Genomic DNA, 14,993 nt, shown 5'->3' with positions numbered 1-14,993 from the left:
GGGATGCTTTTTCTGTCCTAACAATGAAAGGCTTCTTTTTTTAATTTGACAGGAAAACCAATCCTCTGTGCTTTTTTTTCTCCTGTTATTGCTGCACGCTATGCATACAGATTGGTTATACCTAAATTCTATTTTTTACGTTTTTTGTCAGCTGTATCAATATTTTTTATGTGGTGGCTATGATTTCTTTCATATGTAGTGATTCTCGTTATGTTTACAATTAGGAACAGGCTTCCAGTCATGCTCTTTTAGCAGTATTATTTTTCCCTTATTACATGTTATCATATGCCGTCAGTCTTGCTATCCATTAATTAATGTCTATGCAGAAAATCCCTCCAACTAAGCTGCTTTCCACCATTTCAGAGCATGAGGAGTCTGAAACTAAATTAAATAAGCACTAATCAACCCGAGAAGGCTCTTTGTATTTATAAAAAAAAATTTAATGATTCCTAGGTGTATATGATGGGAGGTAGTGGGATGAAGGGTACCTTATGGCACACAATGCAATACTGCCATGCTATCAATTCTAATAAATTAAGGGACCATAATTATTTTCAAGAGGCAAAATGTGTAGTACTGTCAGCAAACACATACAAAAGTAAAAGTTACACACTTCCTATCTTTTGGGACTAATAGTTACTTCCTAGGGGAGGAGAGACATGTCCGTAGTTGGTCCCTCTCACTTTGGAGTGTACCTGACTTTCCCTCCCTTTTAAACCTTCCACAACCTGTTCCTCTCTGAGTTCCCAAAGCTAAAAAGTGTATCACTTCCACTTTTACACTTGTCTATCGGCAGTACTACACATTTCATCTCTTGAAGGTAGTACTGGCTAGCAATGCTGTCCCACAAGTTATTAATCTTCTTGAATGAACTCTCCTTTGACACAGTGTACTGTCAGTTCTATCCGTTACATGCATTTTGGAACCAACATTCAATATTTACCTTTTATTAAATGACAAAAGAGTATTTAGTGACACCTATTTTCTTATCAAGTATTCGTACATATTCAACATTTAACTTTTATTTAAATGACAGCGAGCATTTAGTGATACATATTTTCTTATCAAGTATTCATAGTTAGTCAGTAAATTGCACATTCCACAGATAATTTGCACAACTTATGTCTAAATCATGTGGAATGTGTCAGTTAACAGGCTATATTTACATGACTGATGTGTGTGTATGGCCACATGCAGGTCATTTACAAATCACTAAATATCACAGAGACTTAAATGACACAAAGAAAAAATGCTGAAAGTCTCAGAAACATGTTATAAATGAAAATGCATCCCCATATGGATCATCACTCACTGTTGTAGGTCATTTACAAATTACTAAATACCACAGAGACTAAAATGACACAAAAGAAAAAATGTCAAAACTTACAGAAACAAGTTATACATCAGTAGAAGACAATGCATCCCCACATGGACCATCACTCATTGTTGCCTATCACCAGTAAATGGCAACTGAAGCTTAAGACTTGGGATTAAACATTATAAGAGAGACAGAGCAAACCAGCAATGCCAGAGAGGTCATAGGATGAGAGAGTCTCACTCGACAAGTGAGTCTTTCATCCTGGGGTCTGAGTGACCTATTTTTCCTTTCTAATCTTCTCCAACCTTTCCTTCTTCCTCTCTGGACAAGGAATTATTAGTTCCAAAAGCTAAGATAGTATCATCTACGTTTAGGTAAATACTTCACCTCCTGAAGGTAAGTACCGATCACCACTCCAAGTCCTTCAGCATTTCTGTGATGTTCTCCTGGAAGTCGAGCAAACCTGCAACCATTCATGCTAACCTTTTTCATATACATTCATTGGGCCCAGTAGTCCTATTTGGTATGGGCCTCATGCACTTTTGCAGTGTTCTAGTTGGGCCCAGTAAATGTTTTGTAACCAGTCTTCTTTGTAGACTGCTTGTATTTTTGCTGCATAGTACCAATGAACCAAATTTTGCCACATGCTTTACATACGACTGCACTCAAGTGATCATTCGAGCTTGTATTCCCAAGTATTATTCTACTAAGTATTTGTATCAATTGACTGATTGTAAAGTTACTACAGTCTTGTGTTTTGTGAAGTGCTAAATTTTACATTTTTGAACATTTAAATCAAGTTACCAATCTTTGTGCCACTCTGATATCTTATCAAGATCTGAGCAAATATTTATGCAGCTTTTCTCACACACTACTTCATTCAGTATAACTGCATCATATCCAAAATGCCTGATGTTGCTATTAATATTGCCTGTCATTTCATTAATATACAACATAAATAGCAAAGATTTCAACACGCATCCCTGGAGCATGCCTGAAGTCTCTTCTACATCTGTCAATGACTCTCCATCCTCGATAACATGCTGGGTCTTTCCTCCAAGAAATCCTCGCTCCACTCAAAAATTTCATTTGATACTCCACATCATCACACTTTCAATTAATTGGCATTGGAGTGGTACTAAGTTAATTCTTTTTGAGTGTCAAGAGATACTGCATCTACAAAATTCCCTTGATCCATGTGTGAAAAGTAAGAGCAAGATGCTTCTCTTCCCAGTCTATCCTTATCTGTGAGTTGATGACTGACGTACCTACCACTTATTTTATTTCTAGCAGCTCATTATTAATTTCCATGCAATTTTATCCTTTGTCTCCCCTGGTTCTAAAGTATTCCTTTCCTTAAATAGTTCTAATAGTCCCCCATTCCTTTGCTCATTCACTCCAGTAAAAGACTACATTAATCCTAAAGATGTTACCCATTTCTACTTATGGTTTTCAGAGTATCCCACTTTTGTCTGAACTGACGTCTGCAGAATAACTTTCTTAATATGTATCCAATGTTTTGTATAATCCACTGTCCGGTACTGTTACAATCTTGTGAGTTACCACAGGCACTAGCATCCCTTCATAAATTAGTGCTACTGCCACAGATGAAAATTATACAGCGAATTATACAGTGCACAAATATTTCGCTGCAGCTGTCACACAAAAGAGAATTCTGTAACGTAAAATAAGTAAAACTATCACAGTAATGGATTGAAATGACACCCAAGAGACATTTTCTTACTGCCACCATGTGTATATTTCTCCCTAGTTAGGGTCTTAACACTTTTTCACACATGAAAATAATGAAATCTCGATACAAAGTAAAATATACAGCATTTGATACATGATGGTTCTGTAATGCAATTCAGGATTCAGCTTATCCACAGAGCAGCAACTAGATCTAAAATGTAGGCCTACTTGATGTGTTGCAAGCAAACTCTTCTTGGAATTACTTTGTTGTTGTCTGTTTTATGAACAGCATTTTGCAAGCCATGTTGTACTTTCTCGACACAAAGCTCCTGGTGGCGTTTATGCAAGTGTTTTACGTTGCAGTTACGATTTTTTTAAAAAAAAATTTTCTCTCTCTCTCTCTCTCCCCCCCCCCCCCCTCCCCTTCAAGACTTGCACGCGATCCTGTTTTTGTTTGTACATTACTTTCGTAAATAACAGTTACAGTTATTCATAGTTTCGCACTAGTTAATTCTTAGGGGAAACATGAAATACAAGCAGCACATTGGTATCAGCGATGCAACGATTCTGTTTGTTTATTCAACAAGCACTCCATCTAATGATAGAGGGTGTCATGAACCTCTTTACGATTTTCCAATCGTTGTAATATTTAAGAAGTCTTTTGGTCAGGTTTATAGCTTGAAAGGAAAGAAGGGAAATACGTAAATGATATTATGCTTTTACGGTTAAGTAAAAAAATAAACATGTTCTTACAAACTCACTTTCATTCATATACACTGCATAACCAAATGAAAAACGTCATTTTTTTATTGTTTATTCTTTGCTGTCACATTTAGTGCCATACCCTACATCTATTGTTTCAGTTTCTTAGGTTAAGTTAGGAATTATCTAAAATTATACAGACAAATCGATTTTTCCTATAACTATCGTAAGTTTCGCGTCGCTATATTTCTATTTAAATCAAGCGGTTTGATGCTGCATCCAAAAATTTTCTAACCTGCAGAAATCGTAGTCGACTGATCCCCGAATTCAAGCCACTCGTCACCGCCATTTCGCATTCCTTCCTATAAGTGATAAAGGAATATCACACCTGTCATTTCTTATTTTTTTAATTTTCGTGCATTCTCATAAGCAATCGTGTAATAAATACTTACCTCAAGTATTTCTTTGCTGATCTCCGATCTTTGCAAATTATCAGTTAATTTGACTAGTATTTAGTTCCGCCTCTATCGTCACACGTTGCTCAATACTCTCTGAACATCAAAGGCCTCACGAGGGGTTTGGTGCTGCAAGTTTAACAAGTAATTTTGTAAGTATTTTGAAGATCTTGTAATTTAAGCATCTCTCGCTTTTTCTTGCGGTGGCAGGCGTTTGACGTGCATTAGGGATAAGTGTAATTTTGGAATTGTCAAGAATATTTAAAAAGTTAACCTTGATACAAACTCATTAGTCATTCGACATAGTTTGTAAGTATTTAAAATGTGTATTTTATTGTGGTTTATTCTAGTGGTATGTGCAATTTCCCTAGAATCTCGTACATATCATTTCTTCAGTGAAGTTATAAGATCCATGCTACCGTAAGTTATTGTCGAATGAATCGGTCTAACAAAGCCATAACGACGGCTTTCGGATGCGGACAGATGTTTACCTTAGTTAAAGCTTTCGAACACTGGAAGTAATTTCTAATATAACTATTTTCTTTAATTTCAGCCAGTTATTGTATGAGTCAAAAAACAGAAAAGCCAGTACTGTCAGGGCAGCGAATCAAGACACGGAAAAGAGGTATGTCAAAATCCCGTTGTTACTAAGTGCCTCCTCAATAAAAGTCGAAACACAACTATTCTAAAAAGTGTATCTCTAAGGTTTTGGGAGTTCCATTTTCGTATTAAGATGATGATACATATAAAGTTAAATAACCAGCTAGGAAGTTTTCCTTCATAAATCTTATAACACATTTACGCATTATGTTTCGAGTAACATTGGGGTACTATTACAACACCAGGAAACAGTTCAATTAAGGGACACCATATGTGTTAACGGTATTGTAATAGAGGTGAGGAAACGTGGTATTTCGGCTGTTCCTCTTATTGCACAACGTTACAGTTACATACAGAAATCCGCCGCAGGTTCATGTTGTTCAGTTCACAATGCAAGTTGGGTAAATACATTTCATAGCACCTCCAGATCACCGTGTGGCAGTAAATAAAATAATTTGAAGAAATAAAAATGCTTCCATCCAGATAGAAAAAGATTTCATCACTTTATCTGTACTGCTGTCGTACAACTTTTTAGTAGGTCACTTATAAGTATTGTATGTATCGTATTTGGACCTTTGTTTACATTGAGTAAAATGTTGGTTGTTGGATCCTTCTCGCACACAGAGCAGGTTTTATTTAAATGAGAATGCAAATTACATGGAAAAAATATATTACATGTCAAATGTGCATACTGTGTGTGTGTGTGTGTGTGTGTGTGTGTGTGTGTGTGTCTTCCTAATATCTGATTCAGTACCATACATTTTGTTGTATTTCATTTGTCCCTAATGGCCTTGTTGACAGGATGCTAAACACGAATCTCCCTTCCTTTTCCCCCCTCATGGAACGTACCAGGATGAATGTATGTCTTTGTTAGGCCAGTATTACACTATCAAATTTCTTTGTCCAATATCTTTGTAAGAGATATTTGATAGTGTAATAGGGACTTTGTCAAATGCCGTCCAATATTTGATCAGATCTAGGGCCTCACTGTAGATTTGATCAAAGAAATCGCTTGTCTTCTGTTCACTGCAATGTGACATTTTACCACATGGAGCGCTAGCATCGCTACAGCATTCTGTCGTCTGTAGTGTTTTTATAAATATTGTCGGTAAATAGAATTGGTGTGTGCCAACAACTACAAAATTAATAGAGATGTATGAAGCTGATGAGGCGCTTTACAGTGTGAGGCACCCTGAATACAAAAATAGATTAAGAAGATTGGAGACCTGATGTGACCTAACCTAACATAACCCTCTCTTGTAGCAAGGTGAGCCTGTCTTCTGAAGATGTAGCAGTTCTTGAGTGAATATTGTGCTTTGTGATGTGAGGATACACTTCACTGAGCACGTACAGAAATGTATGCTCATCCATTCTTAAGTAATTAATGTACGACTTGACGTCTTCCACTGTAAGCTCATGTAGCAAGTTTTGTTGAATGCTTTTATCGTGTCGTCGTTAAACCCACGGCTTCACCCAGATTAGATTAGTTTTTCATTCCATAGATCTGTGCTCAGGAGATCCTCTTGGATGTGGAACACATCAATTTTTTTTAAGCTGAAATAACAATCCTAATAGTATGAATAAATACATCATTTGTTTCTATTAAAAATTTCGTCAATGGAGTAGGAGTTGGCCACTAGTAAGTCTTTCAGGCTTCTTTTAAACTGATCTTCATTTGTAACTAAATTTTTTATATTTGCTGGCAAATTATTGAAGATGAGTGTTCCTGAGTAGTTGACCCCTTTTTGAACTAAAGTGCTTTTAAGTCCTTGTGCAGATAATTTTTGTTCCTGGTATTGTATGTATGAACTGAGTTGTTTGTTGGAAAAAGAGATATATTATTTAGGACAAATTTCATTAAGGAGTAAATATACTGAGAGGCAGTAGTTAGTATACCCAGTTCTTTGAAGAGGTTTCTGCAGGGCGTCCGTGAATTTACTCCACAAATAATATGTATTACACGCTTTTGGACTCTGAGAACTTTTGTTTGACTTTACGATTTACCCCAAAATGTTATACCATACGACATTATGGAATAAAAGTAGGCAAAGTACGCAAGCTTTTTCATTTTTATGTTGCCTATGTCTGCTAACACTCGAATTGCAAATACAGATTTGTCAAGGCGCTTCTGCAGTTCTTGGTGTGCTCCTCCCAACTGAATTTATTATCGAGTTGTAATCCCAGGAATTAAAAGACTGACAACCTTGTATGTATGGCTCCTTTTTTTCCCCCACATCTTTTCCGCATGTGCACACAAGGTAATTGCGGTAAGTGCAACTGCTGCAGTTAATAACAAGTTGTTGTCAGCCATCTTGAACTTTGACGAAAAATTTGATGACAGTGTAATACCCCTTCTAGCGCTACGTCAAAGATCTTTGTGAAATATATTTGACGGAATATTTGATCAAATCTTTGACAAAGAAATTTGATAGTGTAATACTGGCCTTAGTAAATAATATTAGATTGTATATACTTTGTTTTTTGAAAATCAGCCTCTTTGTGACCCGAAAGAATTTCAGTTTCCAGCGTAATTCATTTTCGTGGTTAGTTTCAGTGGCCTACATGAGAAGAAATTTAAATCATTGATATTCTATGCATGGGTGGAATTCTTGTATTTTCCATACAAAATCATAAACATTAGACTTACTTGTTGAAGACTAAATTCATTTTTCATCATTGACTGCACAGTGGGGCCATGGCTTTTATAATAGTGTTGTTAAAATGTTAAGACGAATTTTGAGCACTTTTAAGTAGCTTCTACTTAGAAAAATATTACTTTGTAATACATATAAATTATTGTTGCACAGTATCACTGTTAACTTTTTGTTTCCAGATGAAAAAGAGAAATATGATCCAGCTGGGTTTAGAGACGCTATACTACAAGGGCTTAACAAAGCTGGGACTGACTTAGAAGCAGTTTCCAAATTTCTGGATACTGCCGGGTCTAAACTGGACTACAGACGTTATGGGGAAGCGCTGTTTGATATCCTCATAGCTGGAGGTCTTTTAGGTAAATATTTGTTGTGAAGTCCAAATCAAATTTATATTATTGCATGGAAGACTGTATACTTTTAGTTGTTTTGAAGTAGTTTAGCACTTTTTTATGGGTAGCTAAACCATTTATTAATACCTGAAATTAATAAAGTAATTTATCTAAACATTTGTGCAATACAGAAGTGTCTAATTAAGATAGTGATACAAAAACTCCGCCATCACAACTATAAAAACCAATATTGGGAAGTTCACTTGACTTGTATCAATCAAACCAACCCCACGATAATGAGAACCCACAACTAGCAGAACTATGTATATTAAGAATTATTTATTAATAAACATTGTCATCGGTGACAATTTTTTATTTTTTTAAAGTGCTGTCCAATGTGATTCAGAGCTAGAGCTCCATTTTCAAGGACTTCGTGGCTGTAATGGGCATTACATCCACTTCAGTTTTTCACCTAATAGTGACAGAATGACATAGCTGTTAGATTTTATGAGATTTGCTGTGAGAAAATTATAGATGGGATTTACTATTTCTGTTTACATCATATCACTGTAATACAGGTTATTTATGCAACATTTGAGCCATGTGTAGTTTCAAAATGTGAGTGCAAATATGGAAGTTTTTCACCGCCGCAGAAGATGAAAGTTTATGTGGTCAGTAATGTGATACTAGACTTTACGTCTCATATTCCTCTAGAATTTTCTCATTAATTCCACCTGAGGTGCAGTTTACCCCATTACATATAATAACTGTTTTGTTCTCTTAATATTAGGTACAAAATTGAACCAGATTCAGTGCCCATTAAAGCCATAGAGTCCTTGAAAATGGAGTTGTAGCTTTGAATTGTGTTGGGCTGCAAGTAAAAAATAAATAAATAAAAATTGTTAGTGATGACAGAATATTATTAGCTAGTTGATAATCCATAACATGGAAATCAGTCACAAACAGCCGTCGACTTAAGCTCTGTTAATAATGTAGCAGAACTGTTATCGAAACCTAACAAGACCAAAATAGCTACTCCACAATACTTAGAACTCTAAGCTCCTAACTTTGAACTTCAGTTGGCAGCAAAAACCGCAAAATCATAAGAAACTTCTCCATTATATATTTCAATACCCGCATGTCAAGGAATATCTCTCTCTCTCTCTCTCTCTCTCTCTCTCTCTCTCTCACACACACACACACACACACACACACACACACACACAAAACCTCCCACCACCACCTCCCTCTCGCACATAGCAGCGACAAAAGAATGAGTAGTAAATCACGTTAACATCCATATGTAGTACCAAATGAAATTTGCACGAAAAACTTTCGAACCATTAGGAATGCAATGAACTATGAATATCAAAACCAAAATTAATCAGTAGCCAATAACAAACAACTTGAAAGTAAGTGACTGTTGGGCCAACAAAAATTCAATCTTCCAAAACATTGACAAACAATACTTAGTCCAATGCCACACTAATCACTCTCAAACAATTCAGAAATATATACAGCCTACACCAGTGCGCCCCACCACTTACTCAAAACTCCCTCTGTAAACACAGTCTTTCAGACAGGCCCATCTCAGTGACATTGCTAAATACAACACAGTTAAGTCATGGTTCAAAGTGGGCAGGTGGAATCAAACACATCCGTTGACCCAAGTAATGTGCCACAGTTATAGGCCTTATTACTTGAGTTATGTTGCTATACAACTAGGCACATTTTTGGAAGCAGAGGAACTGGTGCAATTTGTACGACTTCATGCTAGTACGGTTTGTTTCCTCCCATTGTCAACTTTAGCCAGGAAACAATACTGTGTGCTATAGCATTGTAGTGAATTCATTGTTGAGGAAGTAGGCCTTTATAGATTTTGGCAAAATTGGAATATATTTTAGGAGGTGAAATTCTGATAGTATATCTGGCATATTCACTGGTTCCTATCAAGGATGTGGAATGAGTCCGGATCATTGGCTTTGTATTCCATTTCCTTTCTGTAAGACTATTAACACTTCTTTTAGTACCCTTCAGCAGTTGCTGTATATTGGAATCCTTACAATTTAATTCCAAGAATTTGCCAATTGTGGTATTGAATTTACCATGTCACAGGCTTCTGTGATAGACAACTTTATAAATGGTGTAAGCATTGAGTAATATCCTGTCTCTGATATTGATCCTTACGGCAATTTTCTCGTGTGCCTTTATAGTCTTCTGGTAATGCAGTAAAACTGCTTTTGCACTTTTCAAGGAACTTGGAAAAAAATTATGTAAAATATGGGAAATAGCTTTCTAAGCTGTACAAGCTATGTATAAGACCACCCTTGCATTTTTGTAGTTCAGTATGACACATAATAGACATCAAAATACTTATCAAAGATAGTTTAGTATCTAGTACAGATTATTAGGGTTTTGCAGCTGACATGACATTTACGGACACTTTAGCACAACAAATCACACTAAAATAATGCAAACCAAGCAGCTACAATGTTGATTTACGTGTTTGCAAAGCTAAGGTGATACTTGCAACCTACGAAAAGTGCAGTTAAAGTGTACACTGCATTGAAGATCTCTCGAAATCACATCATTTTTAGTGTAACTTTCCTTCAAAAGTGACATCAGCAGGTGTGCACAGTATTCCCAACTTCAGATGTGTAGAGTTTGTAAAGAAATGTGCGTGAAATATTGTAATGCTGCACTACACTATGGAACAGTCTGTCACTGCAGCCTTAAACACACTTGCTGGTTTCGTCAGCTCACAACCAAATTGCCACCTTTGAATCCACCTAGATATCAGGGCTATGATACAGATCAGTCTGTATCCATGATGATTACAGGGGTGGGTACCATACTGCACTCAAGCCTTTTAAGCTCACATTTTATAAAACATTAGTCATTTTTATTACATTGACCTTTGAGTGATCTTACATAACTGTGATGTGAACAGATGGGTACAGTAGTACTACTTTTTGCATAAGAAAACCATAAGCGTTTTAAATATTTTTATTTCCATTCCTACATTTAGGCCTACAACTGCAATTGAGGTAACATTACTATCACTTTCTGCACTTCAAGGTTTTCATGTGTATGGAAGTTAATCACATCATCAGCAGATACTCTTTCCACAGTGACAACATTGCTGATGCCAATGTGTATGAAATTTTGAACCAGATTCACAAGCTGCAACTTTTTCCATGATGAAGCTAGTAGTTTCTCGTTGTCATTAATACTCAGTTGTTGTGTGTCAGATCCATTTCCTTTGTTGGCATCAGTGAATCCCGCTTTTCAGAAGCAATTTGAGATGGTGGCCTGTTTAACTTATGTCTGTGCCTTGGCCTTATAATGCAAAGCATCTAAAAAGGACACTTCATAACAGACTGGGTATTTCCCAGCCTCCATCAAAGTTGATGCTTTCTGCACAGTCTCCTTCCTGTAATATGTTTTGAAGGCATGAATAATACCCAGATCCAAGGCTGTAATTTGCTTGTTCAGTATGGTGACTGGAATGCTAGTTGCACATTATGTAAACTTATGTTTTTGGGATGCGCAGAGCAACAAACCACTAACGAGAATTTTCCCGTGGTGCATTCCCATCGTTGCATCAAGGCAACATAATTGCTTCTCAAATAGTTCTGATGGCTCCATGCATTGTTGACAGTGTTTTTATATTTTTAAAACGACTTGGGTTTTTTTGGTTTGCCAGTCATGAAAGTCTTAATTTTTTGTGGAAAGATCCGCGTTTGTGCCTAGCATTACTGTCAGGAGAACTTTAGCATGTTTGCGTTCATGACAGTTTTCACCTTTGAACGCAAGCTTTTTGTTTGGCAAGCTGCAGATAAAGTGATAACTTTTATCACTGTTGAAAATATCCTTCAGTTTACATTACTTCGTAAGTTCCTGTAACTTGCCACTCTGTCATTTACTAACAGGTTTTGTATCTATACTGTTTTCTTCACCATATACAGTTTTGTACACAAAATTGTACCACTTGTTAAACCTAGCAATCCACCCATTATATGAGGTAGAGTCCTCGATACCAAGCACATTGGCAATTTTCATTGTCATTTTGTGCAACATGAAACTTCACTAGAATGTTCAAAGCAAATGGTGCCTTTCTTCATAATTTCTTCTAGATCTGCATTTTTTAGAATAACATATATATTTTTCGAGAATTTTTTCTTTGCTTCCATAGAAAGCATTTTCATGTCACTTTTGGTAACACCTGTATTTTCCATCTTAAAGCTGCAACAGAGAAAAACTTGAAAGAAACGACTAGCAGTACATTTCGATCAAACACAAGGCTATGGACATGCTGCACAGTACACAAATAAACTCCTGGCATGGCAGTTAATAAGAGTAACTGTGTCTATTGAAATCAACTCGCCTCCATTGTAGAAACAGTTATGTCAGTGCTGCTGCCAACATTTTCAACTTTAGCAAGCAAATGACACTGTTCTGTGGTTTAACATACTGCGAAATGGACATACTCTGCATATGATTAAAAACATAGGGCGAAATTAATGCTGAAGAGAAACAATATGGCTACAATAGTGTAAGGGTACTACATACTGTGTGACTCACAGTACTGGAAGATTAAGTTCGTAATGACGAAAGAAACGTTTGTCTGAAGTCGCATATACTTCAGGCTTTTCTTGCAACAATTACTCCCATCAGCCACCATGTAGAGTAGAGGTTGGCAGTGGCAGAAGAAAAATTATAAATTGTTCTGACGTTTACCAATTGTGATCTGCTGAGTAAAGCGCCCTGATGTAACGTTTGTAAACACTACTAGGAGGTCAACACAGTGCCTGCTTCATTTTATGTCAATAATGCAAGTTTTTTTCCTCCATGAACAATGTTTCATAAAGTGTAAATTATGGGAAAATTGTCGTTATGTTAACGCAAAAATGGATGCAAAGTAACATTGTGAACGTAGGGAATTTGACAGGAGCAATAAAAAAAATGTTGTAAATAGCAGGAAAATGTTTATTCCCTGGACGTAAAAGTGAGGTTACACTGTGTAATAGTAGTCATCGTGTTAGAATTTCAAGGAACAACAGTCCTTTGGCATAGTACCTCTAGAGGCAGAGTACACGTAAATATTTAAACTTTTCTATGGGTTCTAATTTCGATACTGCTTTCTTAAAGAATATGACCTAGACATAAACTTTTCAATATGTTGTTATTTTTTGTGGTCTTCAGTCCAGAGACTGGTTTGATGCAGCTCTCCATGCTACTCTATCATGTGCAAGCTTCTTCATCTCCTAGCACCTACTGCAACCTGCATCCTTCTGAATCTGCTTAGTGCATTCATCTCTCGGTCTCTCTCTGCAATTTTTACCTTCCACGCTGCCCCCTAATACTAAATTGGTGATCCCTTGATGCCTCAGAACGTGTCCTACCAACCAATCCCTTCTTCTAGTCAAATTGTGCCACAAATTTCTTTTCTCCCCAGTTCTGCTCAGTACCTCCTCATTAGTTATGTGATCCACCCATCTAATCCTCAGCATTCTTCTGTAGCACCACATTTCGAAAGCTTCTATTCTCTTCTTGTCCAAACTATTTATCTGCTATGTTTCACTTCCATATATGGCTACACTCCATAAAATTCTTTCAGAAACGACTTCCTGACACTTAAACCTATACCTGATGTTAATAAATTTCTCTTCTTCAGAAACACTTTCCTTGCCATTGCTAGTCTACATTTTATATCCTCTCTACTTCGACCATCATCAGTTATTTTGCTCCCCAAGTAGCAAAACTCCTCTACTACTTTAAGTGTCTCATTTCCTAATCTAATTCCCTCAGCATCACCCGACTTAATTTGACTATATTCCATTATCCTCGTTTTGCTTTTGTTGATGTTCATCTTATATCCTCCTTTCAAGACACTGTCCATTCCATTCAACTGCTCTTCCAAGTCCTTTGCTGTCTCTGACAGAATTACAATGTCATCGGCGAACCTCAAAGTTCTTATTTCTTCTCCATGGATTTTAATACCTACTCCGAATTTTTCTTTTGTTTCCTTCACTGCTAGCTCAATATGCAGATTGAATAACATTGGGGAGAGGCTACAACCTTGTCTCACTCCCTTCCCAACCACTGCTTCCCTTTCATGCCCCTCGACACTTATAACTGCCTTCTGGTTTCTGTACAGATTGTAAATAGCCTTTCACTCCCTGTATTTTACCCCTGTCACCTTCAGAATTTGAAAGAGAGTATTCCAGTCAACATTTTCAAAAGCATTTCTCTAAGTCTACAAATGCCAGAAACGTAGGTTTGTCTTTCCTTAATCTAGCTTCTAAGATAAGTCGTAAAGTCAGTATTGCCTCACGTGTTCCAATATTTCTACAGAATCCAAACTGATCTTCCCCGAGGTCGTCTTCTACCAGTTTTTCCATTCGTCTGTAAAGAATTCGCGTTAGTATTTTGCAGCTGTGACTTATTAAACTGATAGTTCGGTAATTTTCACATCTGTCAACACGTGCTTTCTTTGGGATTGGAATTATTATATTCTTCTTGAAGTCTGAGGGTATTTCGCCTGTCTCATACATCTTGCTCACCAGATGGTAGAGTTTTGTCAGGACTGGCTCTCCCAAGGCTGTCGGTAGTTCTAATGGAATGTTGTCTACTCCGGGGGCCTTGTTTCGACTTAGGTCTTTCAGTGCTCTGTCAAACTCTTCTCGCAGTATCATATCTCCCATTTCATCTTCATCTACATCCTCTACCACTTCCTTAATATTGTCCTCAAGTATATCGCCCTTATATAGACCCTCTATATACTCCTTCCACCTTTCTGCTTTCCCTTCTTTGCTTAGCACTGGGTTTCTATCTGAGCTCTTGATATTCATACAAGTGGTTCTCTTTTCTCCAAAGGTCTCTTTAATTTTCCTGTAGGCAGTATCTATCTCACCCCTTGTGAGATAAGCCTCTACATCCTTACATTAGTCATCTAGCAATCCCTGCTTAGCCATTTTGCACTTCCTGTTGATCTCATTTTTGAGACGTTTGTATTCCTTTTCGCCTGCTTCATTTACTGCATTTTTATATTTTCTCCTTTCGTCAGTTAAATTCAATATATCTTCTGTTACCCAAGGATTTCTACTAGCTCTCATCTTTTTACCTACTTGATCCTCTACTGCCTTCACTATTTCATCCCTCAAAGCTACCCATTCTTCTTTTTCTTCTGTATTTCTTTCCCCCATTCCTGTCAATTGTTCCCTAATGTTCTCTCTGAAAT

At 36.8% G+C, this 14,993-nt stretch overlaps 2 protein-coding genes across 2 annotated transcripts in view; one reads left to right on the top strand and one right to left on the bottom strand.

The window, feature by feature from the left end:
* The window catches only part of LOC126248003 (probable 39S ribosomal protein L45, mitochondrial), a 102,703-nt gene extending 98,439 nt beyond the window's left edge, over positions 1-4,264 (bottom strand). Inside the window, exons 1-2 of the mRNA XM_049948588.1 lie at positions 4,165-4,264; positions 4,008-4,074 (exon numbers count right to left, since the gene is read on the bottom strand). Coding sequence (XP_049804545.1) covers positions 4,008-4,061 — 54 coding nt within the window. The 5' untranslated portion in view covers positions 4,062-4,074; positions 4,165-4,264. The remainder of the gene's footprint in view (positions 1-4,007; positions 4,075-4,164) is intronic.
* The window catches only part of LOC126247991 (protein krasavietz), a 57,371-nt gene continuing 46,557 nt past the window's right edge, over positions 4,180-14,993 (top strand). The window contains exons 1-3 of the mRNA XM_049948577.1: positions 4,180-4,319; positions 4,721-4,792; positions 7,601-7,777. Coding sequence (XP_049804534.1) covers positions 4,732-4,792; positions 7,601-7,777 — 238 coding nt within the window. The 5' untranslated portion in view covers positions 4,180-4,319; positions 4,721-4,731. The remainder of the gene's footprint in view (positions 4,320-4,720; positions 4,793-7,600; positions 7,778-14,993) is intronic.

Source organism: Schistocerca nitens, chromosome 1 (assembly GCF_023898315.1).
Source record: "Schistocerca nitens isolate TAMUIC-IGC-003100 chromosome 1, iqSchNite1.1, whole genome shotgun sequence".
Taxonomy (NCBI): Eukaryota; Metazoa; Arthropoda; class Insecta; order Orthoptera; family Acrididae; genus Schistocerca; species Schistocerca nitens.
This window is presented reverse-complemented; position numbering and strand designations above follow the sequence as displayed.